Source organism: Mus pahari, chromosome 4 (assembly GCF_900095145.1).
Source record: "Mus pahari chromosome 4, PAHARI_EIJ_v1.1, whole genome shotgun sequence".
NCBI classification, from domain to species: Eukaryota; Metazoa; Chordata; class Mammalia; order Rodentia; family Muridae; genus Mus; species Mus pahari.
The window spans coordinates 120,834,543-120,857,809 of NC_034593.1; the positions used below are offsets into that span (position 1 = coordinate 120,834,543).

Genomic DNA, 23,267 nt, shown 5'->3' on the forward strand with positions numbered 1-23,267 from the left:
GGAACCGCCAGACTGATTTCCAGAGTGGTTGTACAAGCTTGCAATCCCACCAGCAATGGAGGAGTGTTCCTCTTTCTCCACAACCTCACCAGCATCTGCTGTCACCTGAATTTTTAATCTTAGCCATTCTGACTGGTGTGAGATGGAATCTCAGGGTTGTTTTGATTTGCCTAAATAAACTATTAAGTGACCTCTGTGGATCTGGAGACAGTCCCGAGGCTCAGACAGTGTTAAAGATGAAGGCGAGACGTACTTCGGTGGTACAGTGTGTACTTAGCATGTGCGTGAGCCCTGGACTTGATCTCCAGCAACAGAAGGCGATCTTCACAGCCACATGCAGTGGTATGCACTTTTAATAGCAGCATTTGGGAGGAATACATAGAAGGATCACAAGTCTGAGGACAGCTTCGACACCATGGTGGGAACAGTAAGGACAGGAAGAAGGGAGATTCGAGAAGAAGCCAGAAGAGGGATAGGACACAGAACCTGAAGGTAATAACTCCACAGTCACAGGGCAGAGCTGCTTGTTTGCAGCTGAATTTACTCTAAAGAATTGTGAGCTGCCCAACTGTTAGGCTGCTTAAAACCTTTGGAAAGAAACGATTAAGTACTACACATTGAGATGGCTGGCACAGTTACTACATGAGGCCCAGAGTCCCTTAAACATGTGGCCCAACAGGCCAGGGGCCAACTCCTCACAGTGACAAACGTGAGGGACAAGCATGAGAGGGAAAGGAAGACATGACATGTCATCCTCGAGCTACCTGCCAAATCCTAACCACCAGCCACAAAGGCTACCAATCTCAAAAGTTCTCCAGATCCCAACCTTAAATTGTATAGTTCTCATTGTCAAAGACTTGGCATTAATCTGGGGAAATCTCTTCACAGTCAATTAGTGAACTTGGCACAGTTACACACAAACACTCAGGATGACAGACAGCAGAACACAGGAATTTAAGAACCCAGGAGAGCCCAGCTTTCAGGATGCTCCTTCATGACTACTAAAGAATTCATTAGCGCAGAGAACAGAGAAGTTAGCAGACATATACATAATTTTATACTTTTCTTTCCTAAAAAGCCATTTTAAATCCTAATTTTAAATAAAAAGTGAAACAGTGTATCATAATTTTAATACTAATACTAGCCATATCTAGATAGATACTAAGATAAGGTGAGTAACTTAATTCAGTGATGAATTTTAATTCCAATCTGAAAATAAAAACCTCTCAGAATACCATAAAATGTAGAAACATAAGTATCCCGTGTATGTATGTATATGTATATATATATATATATATATATATATATATATGTAGTATAGTATAGTATATCCCAGTAGAGAAGATACTAAAGAATTTTGGTTGTGGGAAGCTTATGTTTAGAAACTCTAGGAGCTGGAGGGATGGCTTGGTGATTAAGAGCACCTGATGGGCTCACAACATCCACACAGAGTGGCTCACAACCACCTGAAACTGTAGTTTCAGAAGACTCAGTGCATTTTTTCTAGCCATTGAAGGTACACTCATGCATGTACCTACCCCCTGCCTCTCCCCACCCCCATAAATACTTTCAAAAATTAAAAACTGGGGCTGGAAAGATGGCTCATCAATTAAGAGCACTGGCTATTCTTCTAGAGGACCCAGGTTTGATTCCCAGTACCTACATGACAGCTCACAACCTTCTGCTACTCCAGTTCCAGGGGATCTGATAGCCCCTTCTAGCCTACATGGACACAAATCATGGGCATGTTGCCTAGTCATATGTGTATGCAAAACAATCATACATGTGAATGTATATTATATGTATATAATAAAAATAAATGCTAATTTTTATAAAAAGAAAACATAAAAGAACATAAAGTTGGATGGGTAGGTAGGAAGGATCGGGAGTAATTGGGGGAAGAAAAAACATGATCACAATATATTGTATAAAAAAGTTTTTCAATTAAATAAAAGAAAAAAATTTATGCATGGAACAATTACTGTCAGTTTAGCAACAAATACGTTTTACCATTTATGGAATTCATTGAAATTGGGTTTGATATTTAGCATTCATGAAAATAAGACTAAAGGTTGTCGAGGTTTGTGGTTTTGTTGTTGTTGTTTTGGTTTTGGTTTGACAGTCTCGCTGTATAGCTCTGGCTGGCCTGATCCCACTCTGTAGACCAGGATGGCCTTGAACTCACGGAAAGCTGCCTGCTTCTGCTTCTCGATTACTGGGATCAATGATGCACAACCCCATGACTAGGAAAAATAACACTGACATCACAGAGTATACATTAATCTAAGAATTACTGAGTGGTTTTCTTCCTTTTGTGTACACAAACACAAATTTAATCTGTGAGGAGATAGTTCCTAGAGATTCAGCGTCCATGAATAATATCTACTACGGAAGGGAATCCTGACCAAGCACAGAATCTGATTATGTTTTAGCATAACTGGACAAAATTCTGGAGAATATATACCATTACTCCAGAGTGGGTAGAGAGATATTACCAAATTAAGTATTTGGCTTTAAATTTCACTGACAAAAATCATCTATATCAAATCCTTAGTTACAAATCTTCATTTCCTGAAGTTTGGCACCTACCAGTGCTAGCTCTGACTTTAGAGTATAAGAGGCTCCACTGGGAGGTGAGGCTATTTGTTCTCCAGAAGCAGCTACCGTATTCTAAAGGCAAAACTAATCTTGATATTTGTGTCTTCCTTCCTCCACCAGAATTTTATTGCTTTAGTAATTTTATCAGGCTAAATTAAAACTCAAATTCCTTATAGAAAGATATGGAATGAACGAACAGAAGATGTCTGTAAATATTTACTACACACCATAATAACTCATCTGGGTTGTAATATATTCCTCTACACTGGCTTTAATGAGAACTTCATTGTAACAGTAATTGTCTCTTAAATTACATATTAATAAGTAAGGAAATAAAAATCCTAAAAGAATGTTATAGTATATTAAAGTAGAAAATTATATTTGCTATTACTTAACCAAATTGGTATTCCTTAACCAAATACTAATAACATGCACTTTTTCAGTAAGAACAATTACTTTTCTTCTTGTCCTATATCTTCCTAGGGAAGGACTAACAGCCACTTTCAACCAATGCAACTGTTTTTTTTTCCCCCAATCTAAGCTGTCTTTGCTATCTACTGCTTGGGGAGGACAAATCTTACACTATTGTCATTAAGTAGAAAATGCTAACTCCTCAGCTCTCCAGGGCTGTTGAAGGTGGGCCTTTATTATTTGGACTTTTATGATATTGGTTTGTTCTCAGACAGAAAGAAAGAGTGAAGGAGGGAGAGATGGAGGGAGGGAGGAGAAATTCTTATAGGTTGTAGGTACACCAGGATTTCAGGTCCCATTGTCAAAGGCGCTTGGTGAGGGGTCCATGTGAAGCAGGCTTCCCTCACGCTGCAGTGAAAGGGGAAGACCTAAGTTTGGGTTCCAGATTATCATACGTTGAGCGCGTTCCTCGTGCTCTGTTTCTATCTAGTCAGGCCTAAGTAGTTTATACAGAGCAGCCCTCTGTAAGGTCCAGACAGACTGGGAGATCAAGTAGGCTTCATGAGAACTCCTGTATGAGGCTTTGAAGAAGTGAGCTTAGTCAAGAAACCGTTGCTCGCTTCACTGGCTATTAACCATGTGTTGGTATAAGGCAAGTAAATGGTGCCTGGGTATAATATCTGTGTTTGTCTCTTTATCCCAAACCATAATTTATATGGGTGCATAGTGAGATGGTGATGAGTTTCTATGCTGGTATCTGATGAATACAAATTAATGTAAGAATTTCCCACTGATTTCTTTCCAGCACCTATTTATAGTGGAGCCCATGGTCACCTCACTCACCCACGATGCTCCTGATCTCTCTGTCCCACTTCTTACTTAAACACTTCCTACTCTTAAAAAATGGTTGAAAAGAATTTGAAAATCATCAAGGAGATCAAGCTACTTAATGTTTTAAGGCATCTTCAGTGGAACCAAAAGTAAAAAGTGACTGAGTAGGAAAAAAAATCCCCTTATAATATCAGCTATGATTTATTCTGTTTTTAAGTACATTTTTATAAAGAAAATGCAGAGTAAAATGAAGGCTCTCTTAATGTAGAAACAGGATGTCACTGAAGGGTTGTCCTGTTTTTAGTCGTGTAAGACAGCGGTGATGACAGACAGACGTCCAGATAAGTCATTGTAGTATATCTTGTAAAAAACACAATCCTGAAAATGACCTTCGTGCATATAAGTGGGAGATTATTATTGTACGTCTGTATGATAGCCAACTGTGAAGCCATGTAGAAGACTGAGACGGGTTTACATGACCCTGCGAGGAATGGTCCTTAAACGCTTTTGAAAAGCTACAGAAGAGCTTCAATTTATGCTACTGCTATGCAAAAAGTGAAAATCTTAAAACTATTTAGACATTTCTGCATAAGTTAGTAAGAAACAGTGACTGTCTACCGGAGACTAGAACTTAGTGTTGAGAAAACAGAAAGGTAACAGATCATACCGTTTCTGTAGCTCCACGGGGCTTTCTCTCCTTCCCTCTGGCCCGCCACACCTCCTTCTCTATTTTTTACATATACATATACATTTCTTAGCTTTTCTTTCTTTCTTTTTTTAATGAAAAATGCATTACATAAATGCCTTAACCAGAATGGGCGATAGAAAATGTAAGCCCACATCCCACAGCTTTAGAAACACTGTGATCAGAGCTTTTGGTCTTTCTGTCATAATGTGTCCCCAGATAGCATTCCAGCCTCGGCTTCTACTCCCCCCACACACATCACGGATCCAGTAACGCAGCGCTCACCATAGGTACGTTGAGTTACTGCTGAAGTTGAAAGATAATAGGAGCAATTCTTGAAAGACTACGTGAATCTTTCTTATAAATAGAAAAAAGACTCTATATTCATAAAACTAGACAATATAATGGCTGCCGGCCAGGAGGAGATTTTAGCAAATAGACAAATTTCAGTTCATTCTGCTGCCAGCGGTCAAAGGTCACTGAGCTAAAGAGAAACATTAAACCTGGATTAAACCAGGATCAGACTAATGCCAGGCTTCCTTGGAAGAAAGTAGAGAGGAAGACATACTAAAATCAAGCAACAAACAATGGGCCAGTCTCTGGATGCAGCATAACCAAGTGAGAAAGCACTCTCCAGATGACCAAAGCTAAGACTCCGTAGGCCATTCCGACATACACAGAAGTCTACCTACATAATAGGAGACCACAACTCAGCGCTTTTCAGCATTATGATCAAGGTTATTTTAGAAGCAGCACACAGATCTAGCAGTAGAGGACTGCTTAATTAATTTCAGGACAGCCACACCATAGAATACTTTGAATCTGTAAGAAGGAGGCTTTTCCCATACAGATAATAAGGAAGTGGCTTTAAGGTGTTCTTCGAAGAAGGCGCAGAGTAGTTCATCTACTAGGTTGTATTTGTACCAAGCAGGTGGTAGGGGAGACAGAGAAGTTAGCCAGAATATGAAAAAATATCTCTGAAAGCTACATAGGGCACCTGATAGCACTTATGTCTCTGAGGAATGGTTATCTCAGGAAGTGAATGCATTTTCCTTTCTAAATTTAAGATTCTTAAAAGAAAATGTTGGGACAAAAAGTAAAAGCCTACATACAACTGAAAGAAAAAGGTGCACTCTCTTCAGTAGCACATACACTAAAGTTGGAACGATACAGGGAAGATGCTCGCCGCGGCCCCTGTGTAAGCACGACACACAAATTTGTTAAGCGGTTTATAGTTTTCGCGTCAGTTTCTGTATTCATGTGAACTTATAAACTTGCAGTAAGTTTTGAATGAAGAAAAGGCAGAGCCACCTCTCTGCTGTAGAAGAGACAGTAAGAAAGGCTGGGTCAACAGACGCTGCTTTCGTCCCCCTCCCCCACTGCAGAGAAGGTCCTATCTCTGTGTTGAACAATATCCCTTATTTACTGTGGAGGGGGGTGGGGAGGGTGATCATTCAACATCACTGGTCACCTCAAAGCAGATAGCTCGACTCGAACTGGACAGAGCATGAGTCTGGCAGATAGAGAGCAAGCACCAAGTAGGAACGGTGGGTGGGCAGGGCACTCTCAGCAGAGGGAGGGCATCTGGGAGAAAGCACACTGCTCTGATCAGATGTGCCAGTTTCTGAGTAGCAGACACCACCACGTTGCTCCTTGGTCCCTGTGTGCAGAGCTTGTGTTTGTCCAGCGGTGTGTTCCTGTGACGGGGTATGAGGCCAGGCTTGGCGGAAAACGAGCCAGAGTCTACTGAGCTTCCCTCTCACTAGGCTGGCCCTTCAGCCTGAGAAGTACTAAAACTTCTAGTCTGTAAAGGTTAAGAGCTGCCCGAATTACCTGTAGGAAGGAGCTTGGGAAATTAGTGGCTTTTAATGGTATCACTTCAAAGAGCATTTCCACTCGTGGAAAGAAAGGAAAGAGCGCGAGGGCATTTCTTTAAAACTGAACTTTGAAGACTGCACGCACTCAAAAACTACCTGTTTGGAAAGGTCAAGATTCTTCAACACTACTTTGTGCTTGGAATTTGCATTCCAGGACCACTCAAAGTCACTCAAGGAACAAGGTGTTCCTAAATAGCCCTTCCAGGGAAGTGTGTGTGTGTGTGTGTGTGTGTGTGTGTGTGTATACAACCTTTGTTACAATAGCAACAAACCCAACGTCACTTCCTAAGGATTTGGAGATTCAGGTTTGGTGACAAGCAATTCTAAAGTTATCCACAGCCTCGCTCTTATTCCTACCTTAAAAACAAACAAACGAGATTCTACGATCTAACCTCATTGGGAGAAGAGGCTAGAGAGCTCAGGACAATGGGCTATGTTCAGCTCCATGAAGCTGACAGAGATGCCTGCCAGCAACCTCTCATATAGCCCCAGATAGCATGCCCACCCCAGGTTCCCAGTTATCCCTGGAGTACTCATAATTGAACACTCATAAACTGTCTTATTTGTAAGATATAATCCATGCTCAACACAAGTTGAGCTACAAATGGAAAGATGTTTGCTAGGAGTAATGTTAGAATTGGACTCTATGTAGGCGTAATGTTTCTGTGCACTGAGTAGAGTTTACCCTTGTGTTATTCAAATGGTGATTTCTCTGCCCTTGTATCTTGTTTTAATCCAGATATGGCATTGCAATGTTTCAAGCAAGAATCTCCTGTCTTAAGGTTGGGTAAACAGTTCTTACCATTAATTCTTTGCCTTGTCAATAAATGCTCACCATCCAATGGCTGGGCAGGAGAGAGAATAGGGCGGGATGTCCACTAGTGAGAGGGAGGAGGGCAGATGTGCTGAAAAGGATGAATTGGAGCCGTGACAAGGGGGTCCAAAGAGCCAGATCAACGATAGCATGCAAGTACCACGGGATGGGACTGGGAGGTAGCCAGATTAGCATAGAAAGCAAGGATGGATCATTAGCTGCTCAGCTATTGAGACGTAGTTTTAAATAAATCTTGGTTTCTCTGTGAGGATTCTCTGTGGGGATTAACACAGGGTAAATAAATTCAGCCGCTGGATTAATTCACTGTTTACATTTATATTAAGGATAATTCTTTAACAGTTCTGGGTGACATGAGCAGGAACTATGAGGACAGACCCCACGCCCACAGGGCTGTGAGGAGAATCATATGTATAACTTTCCGAAGATGACTTTTCATTGAAGGACCACACGGGGTGCTGCTTGGTGGCAGTGTACTTGCCCTGCATGTGCAAGGCCCAGGGTTTTATCCTCAGGACTGAAAAGACAAATTTTCTAATTTCTAAATTTCTAATTTACTTGTAACTATCTTAAAGAGGGTGATCAAAACCTAAATTAAAAGATGTGGTTTAGGAAATTATATGAATGAGGATAGCCAATCAATGGCCTGTACAGGGTCAAAAAACTAATAAATCATGTTCTTTTTCCAAGACTGGGTTTCTGAGCAAAGACATAAAGAAAGTAGGAATCATAAAATGTAAGCATCTCCATTATTGATGCGAAGTCCTGTGCCTTTATTAACAGCCTCTTAGCTGAAATGCAGAAACAATTCAATACTATGGTGATCAACCTCTCCTGTATCCACAACCACTGACCAGTAACACATTCCCTAACTACGATAACTACATAATTTCTAATGGTTTCAGATTTGCTATTCCATGGTGGGTCCCTTCTCTATTAACCTCAAGAAGTCTTCATGTGGGCTTTCTGTGGCTAACACGTCAGGAGGACTGAGTCCAGAACTAATAACAGTCTGTCTGTCTGTGGATGTGGTCAATAACTCTTTCCCAGCCCACCAGTGGAAACATTACAAGGAATCTGCATTTGCTCTGCTCTTCTCTTAAGGATAAAGGATACAGAACCACATCAATCCACAGCATAGCCTTTAGTTTCCTGAGAGCCCAAGGTCTCTGAAGCTGAGACCTGGAATGAGCCGCACTTTGAACCTTCCTTTGCATCTTTAGGAAGCGCATTTAAGAAAAAAATACTATGGTCACAAAAAGAAGAAATTGTCGCTCACAGTACCAGACACTGTGTCCTTTTTCACCATGAAGTTCTCCGGTGGAGTTTATAGGCAGCCTTCCTTGGAGATCTGCTAAGCAGGTACAAAAGTGGGGGTCTGAGCTCAAGGCCCCAACTTATCTAGTGCTTTTACTTGTGTGTACATGGCGAGCCTTTAAAGTGACATATAAAACCCAAGAACCCTCAACTACCAAAGTCTCTACTTGGCAGAAGGAGAGAAAACATTAACATAATTAAAATGAAATGTGCCATTGAAATGACAGGGAAGCTAAAGTACAGGAAATTACAAGCAAGAAACAAACGCGTTGTGACGACAGTTGAGAGACTGAGGCCTGTGAACCGTAAACATGTAGCCACAAATACATAGGTGACTGCAAGAGAACTGCACTGGATAATGATGAGCCCCATAAATATTCAATGCATTTAAAGGCCCAAGACAATTAGAAAAATCAAATGTGGAATTTTCAATGTGGAAGAGAGCTATTTATGAGCCGAGAACACAAAACAACGAGTAAAAGAAATAGAAAGACGCCAAAGATCTAACCCAAAAAGGAACTATGAAAACAGAACCTGCCTATTTCTGGAAACTGTCAGGTCTTTTCAGCAGGGCAGGAATGCTAAGAGTGGACTCCGGGTGGCATGGGCAGGGAATATGAGGACAGACCCCATGCCCACTGGGCGGTTCCTCAAGTCTGTCCTTCAATAGCCCTGGAGAGAAAGATAGCAAGTCCCCGAGTTAAATGTGGTTTTGTAGCTAATGGTAGTAAGCCAGACAGGAGGTCAGACGATTCCATGACCCTGCAATGTGAGTCTCTCCAAACAAGGTTAGGAAAAGGAGAGCAAGCAGGAGCGAGATGTGGAGTGTTTTGCATAGAACATCAGGTCACTCAGGTGACACTAGGGTCAAAACATGTCACAAATATTCAACCCAGGAGAGTAGACACTCCCTGCTCAGAGGCCATAAAATCCAGTAGACAACATAATGTGGGTACCACCTTCCCCCACTAACTCGTCTACCTAGAGAGAACTGAGCTGCAAAGGTGGTTCCAGTTAGTGTTAGCCATTTGAAGGAAAATTCCAAAGTGAGTTAGTCAGAAGAGAGCCATGGCACCTTCGATAAGCAAGGGACATGGAAAAAAGAACACTCAGATTAGTTAAGGGTCAGAGAGTCCAAAATATTTTTCACACTATGCTTTTGTAGAACAAGGTTAGAAATTGCAGAGGTAACTGACTGCCAGACCTCTTTCAACTGAATTTTGACTGTAAAGCCTCCCATTTGTAAAGGCGTGTGAGATAGCCGGAGCTGCTCAGAGATACTTCATTCATTCCACAAGCCACTTCTTGGTACTGTTCTGCCCCTTCCAGCTGACCTCTTGCCCTCACATTCTCTACCTTAGATCACAACAAAGGAAGGCAGACTCAGCAACTGACAGGAGACATTCGGACCATCTAAGACTTGGCAGAAGAAAAACAAACAGGAGAACACTTCTACCCCTGGCTTCATTACTTCTACCGCTGGTTTCATCTCCACGGTCTCACCATCTTTGTGGTAATGGCCGAAGCTCTTTCAACTTAAAGGGCCTTCGTTTCACTGGACCAGGGAGCTTGGGAACATTTTTAATCTGGCTAGTAGTGATACAAGTGCGGATTGTTCCTGATTGAAGAGCACAGAATCTGATAATATATATCAGATATATATTATCTGTGCTCTCCAGAACTGTAGTCATAATTGAACATGACCAAGTACAACTGTAGCATTTGCTTAGGCCAGAAACAGTTCTCTGTACTTTACAGATGATAACTCATGTGAGCGTTCTGTGTCGTTAAGGCGTGTGATATTTCAGAACGATTTTAGAGACAGAGAAAATGAAGCACAGGAACTCGATGAATTTTGCTCAGCCAAGGTCACACAGTCAAGAAGGTCAAACTGGAATTTAAAACCAGGCTGTCTAGAACCAGAGTCTATGTTCCCCTCAGATACGCTGGCTCCCCAACTTCACCACACCTCAGATGACCTGTGACACATGCAGGACAGTCTAACATACATCCGTGCAATGTGACCATTTCCACCTTCAGTTTCTGTGTTACACTTTCCTTACTCGGAAACAACAAAGAAGGGAAGGGAAATGCTGAGTGTTGCTACATCATTGCATTCTTGTAGAAAGGAAATGAAGGTTTAAAGCTGACAGTGTCCCCAGTCTGTTAGGAAAGGCAGGGGAGACAGAAAAGCCTAGGAACTCTTTTGGTTACACTGTAACCTTAAAGGGCCCCCATACTTATCCAGATGCAGATTTTCCGAGTTGGTGCATACTTGAGACATTTTAATTACTCGGTACAGAAAAATGGAACAGCTCCGAGTGTTGCTTGGGGAATTCCGCAGCGGGACCTCTCGGGAGCCCAGGGGTTTTTACCCTAGAATTATTTCGACACACCTGGCATTGAACCTACATTCTCCTAATCTCTACCTCCGGGACAGGTGTGAAGGTGTGGCCCACTGCTTCGAAGGGGCATTCTGCCAGGGCATGCCTCCTTGACCTGGGTAGGGCCGGGTGACTTCATGGACCTCAAGGCCCTTCAGAGTTTGTTTACCCTGTTTCCTGAAAGTTTCTGCAGGCAAGAAGGAAGATGAGCTCCTTCCTGCAAAGAGGCTGACCACCTTTTCATCTCAGATGGATAGATTGTTTCCCTATTGGGCCAAGAGGGAATGTCCACCCTCTCTTTATTTTACCTCGTGGCTCACCAACCTTTATACCTGCGAACGAGCCTCTAACTGACAGTATTTCTAACACTGTCATGTTTTTGGCAGAAGTCGACATTCTACCAACCCTGTTTTGGACCATCTTCCCTCAGAAACACTGCTCAACTGACTAAGCAGTGAAAGCCAACACTGCCTGGTCCTTCCGTGTACTAGAAACTAGAAACTCCATCTCTCTTAAGGAGGAGGCAAAGGTTGGAGTGAGCAAGGGGCCAGTGTGCACAAGTAATAAGAAACCAATTAACTACTCACTGCCTATCCTCAACCAAAGACGATAGCCTGAATGTCCACTCGCCAACCTGTGGCAATCACTCTCCTTCCTCAACCAAGTTAAACATTAGAAGATTATTAGTAACAGCTGAGGGGACGCTTCATCTTTTTGATTCCTCAGTCAGCCAGGCCATCTATAAGCCAGTCTCCTCCGTTGCCTTCTGGCCTTTACGATCCTCCTTCTCTATGACACTTCATGGCTGACAAGGTGGAAGTCCCACTGTAGAGCCTGCCTCAATCTCCCATCATCTCAACAGATGCCTCAGAAAGCTACTTGATCATTTGGGGTAGGATGCATCTCTTTTTGGAGGGAGAGGGGAAAATAGGAAGACGGATAAAGTTTGGAGATGTAGATCTAAGTTAAAATCTGAGAAATGTGCCAAATCACTCAAATTTTTGTTTATGACTAGCGATTCTATCATTAAAGTACCTGCTTTGATCATGAATAAACTAGAAACCAGTGTTCTGATTTGTCACTTACTATATTAGACTGATCAATTATGGAATTTATAATCAATGCTTTCCAGTTGTTTCCTATGACATTATCAGTTGGCTCATGTGGATGTCAGTAAAACTGCTCTTCATCAAAAAAGACTTGAAGGGGCTGGAGAGATGGCCCAGCAGTTAAGAGCATGGGATGTTCTTCCAGAGGTCATGAGTTCAATTCCCAGCAACCACATGGTAGCTCACAACCATCTGTAGTGGGATCTGATGCCCTCTTCTGGGGTATCTGAAGACAGCTACAGTGTATTCATATACATAAAATAAATAATTCCCCCCCAAAAAAAAGAGAAAGAGAAAGAAAGAGAGAAAAGAAAAGAAATGAAAAGAAAAGAAAAGAAAAGAAAGAAGGGAGAGAGAGGAAGAATAGAAGGGAAGGGAAGGGAAGGGAAGGGAAGGGAAGGGAAGGAAAGGAAAGGAAAGGAAAGGAAAGGAAAGGAAGGGAAGGGAAGGGAAGGGAAGGGAAGGGAAGGGAAGGGAAGGGAAGGGAAGGGAAGGGAAGGGAAGGGAAGGGAAGGGAAGGGAAGGGAAGGGAAGGGAAGGGACACCTTGGGAATGGCAAGTGGCCACCTTACACAGCAGCTCCGGAGGTGGTTTTACAGGGACTCTTAAGTTCCCAGTTTATTTAGTGTAAATAGTGTCTAGACTCACTATCTCACCGTCATCTCAGAGCTTGGAGCAAAGGAGGGAGGAAGCCTGATGAGAACCCTAGAGCGGAAAGAACTGAAAACAAAAGTTAAGTGTGCAGACCGAGGCTGGAGAGATGACTCAGTGGTTAAGAGACTGTCCAGAGGACCTGCGTTCAATTCCTAGAACCAACATGTTGGCTCACAACCATCTGTAACTCCAGTTTCAGGCTATCCTCCAGCACTAGGTGGTGCACATACATGCCATCAAAACACCCTTACACATAAAAGAATAAAATACATTTGGACAACACAGTAAGTGGTTCTCTGTAAATGGCAACGCTGGCACTTTGACACAGGTGCCTCTGATTAGAAAGGGGCAGAATAAAAAATTTGGGTCAGATCTGCACAGTTAAGACTTGTTCAGTAATGGTACATCCTCCAAAGTGCAGAGTAAAGTCTAGAACCATGACAAAAAGATACACACACACACACACACACACACACCAGGGAACAGGAGTTTCCAGCCCCTGATACTCACGTTGGCACTGTCCCCAGGACTGGCGGGTCCAGCCCCAGCAGCAGTCAATCCTGCCTCCATAGCGACATAGGCCAATTGAAGATACTATTTGCCTGGGCCACCTACCAAACAAACAAAATATTTAAAATAAATAAAGACACCTGAGATTTAAAATAACTTCCCCTTTGTTTTATTTAGGGAAGTGATATATATATATATATATATATATATATATATATATATATATATATATACTTAAACCACACCCAGTAATTTTCTACAAGTTCCTTACTGCCTGCAAGGAGTTGGAGGATAAGACACCTTCGCAATAGTAATCCTACAGTGATCTAATTTCTAATTGTAAAGTTAAATGTACATACACCCAGCCTACAGGAGTAGGGAGAAGAAACTGTGGTGGCTGCAACCAAGAAAGCTCAGGCTACTATTCACAGCATGGCTTCTGAAAGCTTGAAATAAAACAGATTAGCCAGACTCACAGCTGCTGAGGGCGGGGAGGAGGGGGCAGTTTTGACTAATGCACCAGGACACTGAAATGTGCTGAATAACAGATCTGTCAGAGCAGAAAGAATTTTTGCTTCATATAAAGGGCAGATAAGGAAATGGGCAAGAAGAGGTTATTCAAAAATCAAATGCAACCAAGCTCCTTCTATACAACTGTCTCCTCCTCCACCTCCTCCTCCTCCTCCTCTTCCCCTCCACTGCTGTAAGAGAAGCCTAAAACCAAGCCTTGAAGAGTGTCTCAAGTGTCCTTGTATTTTACAAGCTGTCTGCATCAGCAATCCACATTATTTCCCTCTCTGATGTAAAGTATACCCAGAGAGACTGCAAGTTTAAGATGCAGATTTATGCATCAGATCACACTTACACCTGTGACTGTTATCCTGTTTAGATTCACACCTACCAGACTTTTTGGACACCTAAATAGGCTGTTTGGGACGCCTTTTAAAAGCTGTTAGACATTACAAGTGTGTGTGTGTGTGTGTGTGTGTGCGCGCGCGCGCGCGCGCGCGCGCGCGCTTCTTTGTAAATGTGTGTGCCCCAAAGTAATGCACCACAAATCCAAATGTGGGCAAAGAATTGCTTTTGGAAAATAAAAGGCTTAGCCTCTGGCTGCTTTCCACTTTTCTTTAAACTCTTTATCTCTTCAATTCATCTTCGCTTTACCCTCAGGCCCAAAGTACAAAACAACCCCAACTTCTATTTCCTTCGACCAGGTGGTGAACCCAGAGTGGTGCCTTTTTCTTCCATGCTCCGTGGCTTTTCCTCTGGTCCCCTCCAGGGACAGGAAGGCTAATCAATCCTGGAATTGATTCGTTCCAAGATTGCAGGTAAAACAGGTGCGGCATCTTCAAGGCAGCCCTGGGACAAGCTCTGAGGGATGGGGACAGGGGTGGGTGGTGGTGTGAGCCAGCGGGAAACCTGTCCAGCTGAGGCCTTCAGTGGGGACTGAGCCCGGGATCTCCGAGGAGATCGCGCGGTGCGCTGCCTTTGGGGGACACGCTGAGTGACAGCAGAGACCCTGCCGGAGGTTGTTGGGACCTGTCAGAGCAAGCAACAGTCAGGCCCGCCAGGTCTGAGCGGTGCCGCGTGGTACACACACACACACACACACACACACACACACACACACACACACACACCGAGCGCCTCCTCTTAGTACTCATGTTAAGCTTGTGTACATCGTTCCCCCAACACCCAAAACGGGAGCCCTCGGGTGCCATTTGTTCCAAGTCTCGTCCTCGCCGCCACCCTTTGTCGAACCGCGGGTCACCTGCAAGTTTCCCCTCGGGACACAGTCCACCCTGATCACTGGCTGTAGGGACGCTCCACGCGTCACCTGTGTCCCGGCTCCTGCCCGCTTTCACCGCACACAGGGCACGAGCCTCTCTCTTCCCCAACCCAGAGCCAGGCAGCTGGACTCGAGGTCCCTGAGGGAAAGGGGAGGGCACCCGAGACCCGCCTCACCTCCCGTCGAAGTCGGCGGCCACCTGCAGGTAGAGCGAGGACGCGAGCACCGCCGCTAGGAGCACAGCCATGCCGGCGGACCAGGACGCGGGGACGCTGAGGGTTGCGGGGAGCTGCGCGTCCCGGGATCTCCCGGCCACCTTCGGCGCGGCACTCGCGGCTGCTGGGACGCACAGGGCGCGGCGCGTAGCCGAGCAGGTCTGCGGCGGGCTGGCAGAGCCCCTCCGGCTCCCTCCTGGCGAGGGGAGGCGCTGCGGCGGGAGCCGCGCCGCCCGCGGGGAGGGGCGAGGCGGGAGGGACGCGCCGCGCAGCCCGCCGCCCTCCCTGCCCCGCCGCCCCGGTGCCCTGGGCGCGCGCTGGGGCTCGTCCCTCCCTGGACCCCCGGGGCAGGGGCGGCTCAGGGGCGGGGATGCGGCGCGCAGGCAGCCTCGGCCGCGGGTGGCGCTTGCCCCCCGGCTGCGAGAAAAGTTGGGAGCAGAGCTAGAGAGAGGGCGTGCCGCGTGACCTGCCTGAAAAAGTGAGCCCAGCCGCCAGTGACTGGGGCGACAGTGGGGTTGGAGGTGGAAGTACACGTTCTGTGGGGTAGACAGGTGCCCCCCACATAAACACACAGGCGGGCTACAGGGGAGAACCCAACTTTTCCGCGCCTACTGGAGGGGTTCTTAGACTGATTAAGGCAGGCAGACCCAGATTGCTTCTACAGAGCTGGAATATCCATGCATCTTTTAACCGGGGAACAGGAGGCGGGTTCAGCTCTCAGATCGAATTTTGAAGAAACGTGGAAAACTGTGCTTGTCTCCTGCAGCTCTACTTGGTGCACCCCGTAGGTAGGGCAGGTGCCCCACCCCAGAGGAAGGGTAGTTACCATTTAGACAGCTTGTGGTGTAGCTGGTCTTGAGGGGGACATCTTTGGAACCATTTGAATAGTTACTGTGCTATCATTGCAGTGTAAAAAGCATTGTACCAAAGGACTGAAAATAAATGATTTTCATAAATATACGTTCAAACTTAAATCATTCCTGTCCTTAGGCCATACCCCCAATGGCTGGCTGTCCTGCCCCTCTCTCCTCAGTCCATGGTCTCCTGGCCTGGCACCCCCTAGGCATGCATTGAAGAGGTTGAGTGTATAGCTGAATCTCACTCACTTCCTTGCCTAAAAATCACCCTAAAAGCCACATATGAATGCTATTTTAAACTCTTACCTTCCCCTCTGGTGTCATGTCCAACCATCCTTTGCCTCCCCGCCCCCATTGTACTGATCTTCTCTCTTACAGCATAATTTGTTTATTTATGTCTTCTTTCTGTTGTAATGTAAATTATCCAAGAAGAGCTATCTTTGTTTAGTGCCTACAACATTGCCTGGCACATAGTAGGTGCTCATAAATGTTAATTGAAAGTATTTGCTACCATATATTCATATGTCACTCCGTTCTCATCGTTTTGAGGTTTCTGCTACTTCAAATTGTTAATGAAAAGTTCTGTGCCAGTTTGGTTACACTATCCTGATTTATCAATATGTGTAAAAACAGGAATTTTCTGCAAGAAAAGGAAAAATAATAGTTCTTTGATTTCCAAGTTGCTTCTGTTAGCAAAACAAGTTTCTATTTTAATCTCAGAAAATTATCCTTGCCGGTTCAGGCTTGGGACACTGTTTTAGACAAACAGCTTGGTGTCATCCATTTCAGATGCTTCTAACAAAGTCCAAAATAGTATAAGAGTCAAAATATTTTCTCTGCAGAAAAGTCAAATGTTTGTCAGTGTAATGCAGGCTTGTTTCTGGACCCCACTGGCCACCCCTGGTGGCTTGCATTGCCTATTGGCTCCTGTTTGGTTCCTGAAAGAGCTCCATTGGCACAGTGGATGTTTGAGTTAACCTGCAGGCTAAAGAATAAATTCAGAATTGGGGAGAAGAGTGATAGGTGGAAATAAGACACTGTCTGCACACTTCTCTGATACAGGTAGGTTTTTTTGCTCCAGAAAACCTCCACAGTCCTTCACTTGTACAATCTCCACTTATACTTTTTGGATCCATGCTTACATAATTTTTTGGCTTGTTTTCTATTATATGAACTTCTATAATATTACATGCCTCTAACAGCAGCTCTTGGAGAATTATGTTGTGATTGCCTCTCTGCCACAGTAGGTCTTTCTAGTCAACTGGAAGCCAAAGGTAATACCTCTCATGTCAGTACATCCTGGGTGCTCAGCCCACTGGCTGGCACTAGGCTTAAATAGGATGGCAGGGTTGAATGGACAGGAATAATGCCTGGTGCACATCCGCTCCTGCCTTGAGGAAGTGGATATTGTATCAGTCCCTTGTATCATGGCTTGAGGAGACAATAAAGGATTTCCACGGGCCGTTGTGTTAAAACTAATGAACACCAGTGATTGTGTTGTGCCAGAGAACATCACGCACCTCAAAAAGACCACCAAGGAGCCAATTCCGGTGCGATCTCATTAGGGTCTCTTTATTCAGGTTCCAGGTTGGGCCACACCACTGTCTCTGATGCAGGAGAATGGGAGGGAACCTGGAGCCCAGTTTCAGGCAAGTATTTATAGAGGCAAGAAGGGGGTATGTAGCCTGGTACAGATCTGATTGAGGGGGAGGTGGCATTGTGGCCTTTAACATAATTGGCTGGTGCTGGGAGCCACGCCATAAACTTGACTTCTGCTTCCCTCCTGATTGGAGGTCGTTAGGAAGTGACGTGTCAGGGGCGGGCTTGTAACCTGGGGGTGCAGATTTGTTGGGGAATAACCTATAAACTGGTGTTAGAAACTGATCTTGTTGGGGGTTGGAGGGAGTAGCCTGGAAACTGGTGCTAGGTACCAGCCTGTTAGTTAACTTGAGTTCAACCTTGAAGTTAGGTTTTCTAAGATGGAGTCTGAACACAAAAGATTTGGTCTCTCAATGGAAAGGAAAAAAAAAAAAAAAAAAACAAGGGGATTCCCACACTGCTTCACCAATTTGATCACTCTTGTTTGTTCTGTGTTGGAGGTTAAATCCAAGGTTTCATGCATGCTAGGCAAGCACTCTAACCATTGAGCTGCATCCTCTGTCCCACTCTTTCATTTCAGCCTCAAAACACACCAGCAGGAATGAGATCAAATGTCCTGCTTTTAGCAATAGCCACTCTTAACCTGTAGGACAAACGGTTGGTTAGGTTTCTTGATGCATAAGGATACCTTACAAGGAGTAATCCCAAGTTTCACACATACAAATAAATATCTGCCATTGGTGGCACTGTGGTAGAAATGACAAATGAAGATCAATTATATAACTTTCAACCTCCAGAAATTACAGGTGCTTCACTATTTAGTCCTTTTATCCCAACCAATATTCATCATGTAGTCTACAAACAGTCATTTCTAGTACCAAGATTTCAGCTGGAGACAAGATCAGTGCTGCCCTGAGAGAGTTTATAGTCCACTGAAGGAGCAAGGTAGGGGTTCAGTGAAGAGAGTGGGATGTGAAGAGGTTGAAGGAAGGTGGAGGAGTGTGGGTTTTCTGCAGTGGTTTGGTGCCACTGGAAAGGTGACTTCTGATCAGAGATTAAAATGAGGGGAAGAAGAGGAGAATGGCGATAGGGTGTCCAGCGCCGCCTTTCTGTTCCGTCCAGGTCTGAAGTGACTGCTGATGAGCAGTGACCTGCCAAGCATTGATCAAGCTCTCTCTCCCTGGCCCCAACTGCGGTGTGGTACCCCGGGCATTGGGTTTGCTACTGCGTGAAGGCCACAGAAGAGGAAGATGAACACAGGTACTGCTGTAACACAGGCATCTTCATGCCCCAACAGGAAGATCGTCGCTGTGGCTGTTCTGGCCACGGAAGAAGGGCCTTGGTCAGGCAGGCTGGTCAACCTGCTTCCCAGGGATCCACTTTGCCCACAAGCATTCCTGGCTATGCCAGAGCTCAGTAAGGGAGTGTGGCCCTCGTCGGGGACTCTCTTCACTCGCAGCTCTCTTCCAACTGGCACCTTTTTGAAGGCTTGAGCCTTCTTTGCTTTAAGGAATTCAAAGAGACAGACAGACGTTTTCAGGCCAGACTCACAGTTTCTGTGGCAACGAGGCTTCCTTAAAACCCCATAAGCTTGGGATCTGGTTGCTCCCAGTCCGTTTCTTTTGCCGATAACCACAGCTCACACCGATTCTAGGCCTAGTCTCTAAGCTTTAGTTCATTTCTTTCTTCCCATACCTTCCTCTCTCATCCTTACAAAGGCCACCTTGAGGCCAGCAGACACAGGAAAGCCATTTGGGAGGGCAGCACCCTGACTCTCACCATCCCTTTATATCTATTAACTTTTGAGGCATAAAAGTAACTCTTCAATCTCACAGACCCCCCCCAACTTCTCGACACTCCCATTCCTTTTTATCTTCGCATATATGAAGTACTCGGTTCTTAGCTGAACTTTCTGCTGATGCCTTACCAAAAGCAATAACGAACAGAAAATTATACTGACCTCATTATTTTTGAGTCTGTATCTGATACATCTGTCCCTTGATCTGGTGGGAGAGAGAATCAGCTCCTCAGAGCCGACATTTGGCCTACATACATGTGCAATGACATACGTGACCGCAAACAATAATAACTGAATTGTTTAAAAACATTGATATCCAGACATGGTAGAAAAACTCTCTCCCGTGTACACCTAATCTCAAATACAAGCATCAAGCCTAAAGCCTTGAACCCGTGCTTAGCAAATATAGTCTAGGAATATATCTGAAGGAGCCATTTAAAAAAATTATTTACTTAAGTTATATATATATATGAGTATACTGTAGCTGTCTTCAGACACATCAGATCTCATTATAGGTGGTTGTGAGCCACCATGTGGCTGCTGAGAATTGAACTCAGGACCTCTGGACTCAGTGCTCTTAACCGCTGAGCCATCTGTCTAGCCCCTGAAGAAGGAATTTTAAGAAAGTTATTTTCTAAGTCCCATGTGGGTCCTAGTTAACAAACTACCTTCTCCTTCTGCATGAGAATTTCACTGATGTCCTTCCCTCTTTCAGTCTAAAAAGGTGGCATGTGACCCATATTGCCTGTAAAAACGGCTTCCACACAAGCAAAGTGTAATCAAGGGGAAACAAACACAATGGATAGCAAACCATCTCATTGGGCACTGCTCACATGACTTTTCTGTGCTGACTCCTTGGAGGGACCCTGGACACCATGCTTATAATGTTGGCTCAGAGATGGTCCAGACAGGTTAAGGTAATTATGTTCAGGCAGTTACACCTACATAAGGCTGCTTTTCTTTACATTTTGCACCCAAGATCTGCTGTTATGTGGGCTGTTTGCTGAAGAGGGGCATTGGGCGCTCTTGTGCAGGCAAAGGGTGGTCCCCACCCTTTATCCTTCAGAGAAGGCAGGTGCTAAATGTGGTCATGATAGTCTTGTGGCCTCATTTGTTTACTTATACCTAAGAATAAATCCTGAGAACATGATACAACCTAAGGAGGCATTGTTACAAATAGTTATTTTAAGGGGGCTGCAACCCTGTAGGTGGAACAACAATATGAACTAACCAGTACCCCCAGAGCTCGTATCTCTAGCTGCATATGTAGCAGAAGATGGTCTAGTCAGCCATCATTGGGAAGAGAGGCCCCTTGGTCTTGCAAACTTTATATGCCCCATACAGGGGAACACCAGGGTCAAGAAGTGGGAGTGAGTGGGCAGGGGAGCAGGGTCAGGGGGAGGGTATAGGGGTCATTCGGGACAGCATTTGAAATGTAAATGAAGAAAATATCTAATAAAATAATTTTTAAAAATAGTTAATTAGTTATAGAATAGATATGTATTTGAATCATATCTCAACCTAAAGCAAAAATACTATATAATAGTGAAGTACTGGGAAAATTCTTACGTTAAGAAAAAATGAAGGAACAGACTTTTTGTTTTAATTCTGGAAATTTGATATAATTAGGCAAAAAAAAAAGTTTTGAAGGCATGTGACCCATATTGCCTGTAAAAGCCATTTTCTCTTATTTGAAACATAAATGACATGTTGTAATAATTATTTACTCTCAGTCAGGGGTTTCTACCCCCACTTTTTATCATTCAATTCCCAGATAAAAGGCACACAACTCATATTTATAATAAGCCTTTAATGAATGCACTAGAGCCACACAGATATCTACCCTGGGCTATTAGAATCTCTTTGCCCATCAATAACCCCTGTTATTACTTACTATGTTCCATCTGGGTAGCTCTTAACTCCAACCGGCCAGCCCTCAAGACCATGTTTTCATGACTTACCTAACCCATGGCATCTTCTCCTTTCCCTAGCTTCTCTCTCTCCTCTTCACGGTCTCTGATCTGACCACGAGCTCAAGTCTGGGAACCCAAACCTTGCCTCTCTCTCCTGTCCAGCTATAGGTTGCAGACATCTTTATTCACCAATCAGGGATAACCAGGCTGGGGCCAAGTACTTAACATTACATAGGAAAAGCCCAAACCTGGATAATGGCGTGGTCATGTAACCGGACAAAATGAGGTAATCTACTGTAGGGACTAGAGAGGGTGGAGAAAGGATTCAACAAGCAAGGTGGCTTGATGCTCTTCCAGATGACCGAGTCCTTTCCCAGCACACATCTGGTGGCTCACGACCACTTCCTCCAACTCCATTGCAGGGCTCCAGTGCCCTCTGAAAGCACCTGTGCACACTCAGCATACAAACACACACACACACACACACACACACACACACACACACACACACACACACAAAGACTCTTTAAAATAAAATGAATCTATTGCAGTTTGATGTCATGGCACATACGTGTAATTCTCATGATTGAGGAAGCTGGGCTAAGAGAACTGCATGAGTCAATGAATTCAATAGAACTCGGGCAATGCAATAAGACTGTCCTAAGACAAAAACAAAATTGTGAGAAAATAACAATATTCTATAAGCTATTTAGTTATAAAAATTTGTAATATGAATATATACATATAAGCATTAAAATATAATGAAACCATTAACATTTAATAATTCAAATTCTTGTTAGTTTTCTCCTTATAAACCAAAGTATTTCTCTCTTAGCTAATGTAACAAATGAGAAAAGAAACGCTTCAGGCACGGTTATTTAAATTCTGAGTGTTTCTCATCTGCTTTCAAATAATTTTGGGAAGGGTAATGGCAGGCTTTATTTGATATCCTTTGGATTCTACTTGAATTTAGCTGAAATCATCGAAGTGGCTGGGAACACTGGACAGCAAATTAAAAAGCAGCTCCCAGAGCTCTCAGATAGCATTCTATTCTGTTTCCTGCTCCTTGGCCTCTTTTGTGTGTGTGTGTGTGTGTGTGTGTGTGTGTGTTTTACAGGTGGTTTTTACTCACAAATTTAAAAAAATGAGTTATCTTGTTTACTTGTAAAGAAGGGAGGATTGTTCCATGTTTGTAAGACGTGTTTTGTATCCCAGAGCTAGAAATGGTGATGGTACCTACCTTTTGTAACACACTATCCTTAGATCCACAGTAAAAATTCTTTTCACTAATGCAAAGCTCAGAGCAGGCTGGACAACCTTCTGCAAGCTACTACTCAGGAACCCGAGTCTTCTACCTTTGAAATAGCTCTTTTATATACTCCGTTACAGTTGTGAGAATTGTCAACGTCATAGTATTTAGAACTACCTGGGAGGTGGGGTTCTGGGAATGCCCACAGGAGGCGGGCTTTTGGGCGTGGCCACGGGGGATTGTCTTGATTACATTAATTCAGGTGGGAAGATTCACACACCACACCCATGGGTGGGTGGTGCCATTTCCAGGCTGGGAGTGTAAACTACATAAATGGAGCCGGGAAGCTGAGCAGAGGCTCATATTCGTGATCTTTGCTTCCTGATTGCGGATGTCCTATGAAGAGTTGCTTCAAGCGCCTGCCAACTTGGCTTCGCTGACCTGACGGGCTGTACTTTTGAACTTTGAGCCAGAGTAAACCCTTTCTCCTGTGTAGTTCTTGTCATGGTATTCTATCACAGCAGAAGGGAAAGAAGTGTGCCACCCTGCTTAGTTCATCTTATTTTACCTTGCCCTGTACATGGAGTGATAAAGGGACCAGGGATGTATCCGAAATAGTTTTATGTTGGGCTCCAAACT

The 23,267-nt window shown here is 44.1% G+C and overlaps 1 protein-coding gene and 1 non-coding gene across 6 annotated transcripts in view; one reads left to right on the forward strand and one right to left on the reverse strand.

Moving 5' to 3' along the window:
* The window catches only part of Npnt (nephronectin), a 69,821-nt gene extending 54,335 nt beyond the window's left edge, over nucleotides 1-15,486 (reverse strand). For 4 of the 5 annotated variants that reach the window (XM_021195266.1, XM_021195265.1, XM_021195268.1 and 1 more), the window contains exons 1-2: nucleotides 15,174-15,486; nucleotides 13,209-13,309 (exon numbers count right to left, since the gene is read on the reverse strand). In XM_021195266.1, coding sequence (XP_021050925.1) covers nucleotides 13,209-13,309; nucleotides 15,174-15,244 — 172 coding nt within the window. In that variant the 5' untranslated portion in view covers nucleotides 15,245-15,486. The remainder of the gene's footprint in view (nucleotides 1-13,208; nucleotides 13,310-15,173) is intronic. The other variant, XM_029537452.1, reaches the window with a different exon arrangement.
* On the forward strand, nucleotides 5,653-5,764 carry LOC115063861. Its single transcript, XR_003843734.1, has one exon. It is a non-coding gene; the product is annotated as a U6 spliceosomal RNA (small nuclear RNA).
* Nucleotides 15,487-23,267: the final 7,781 nt, after the last annotated feature.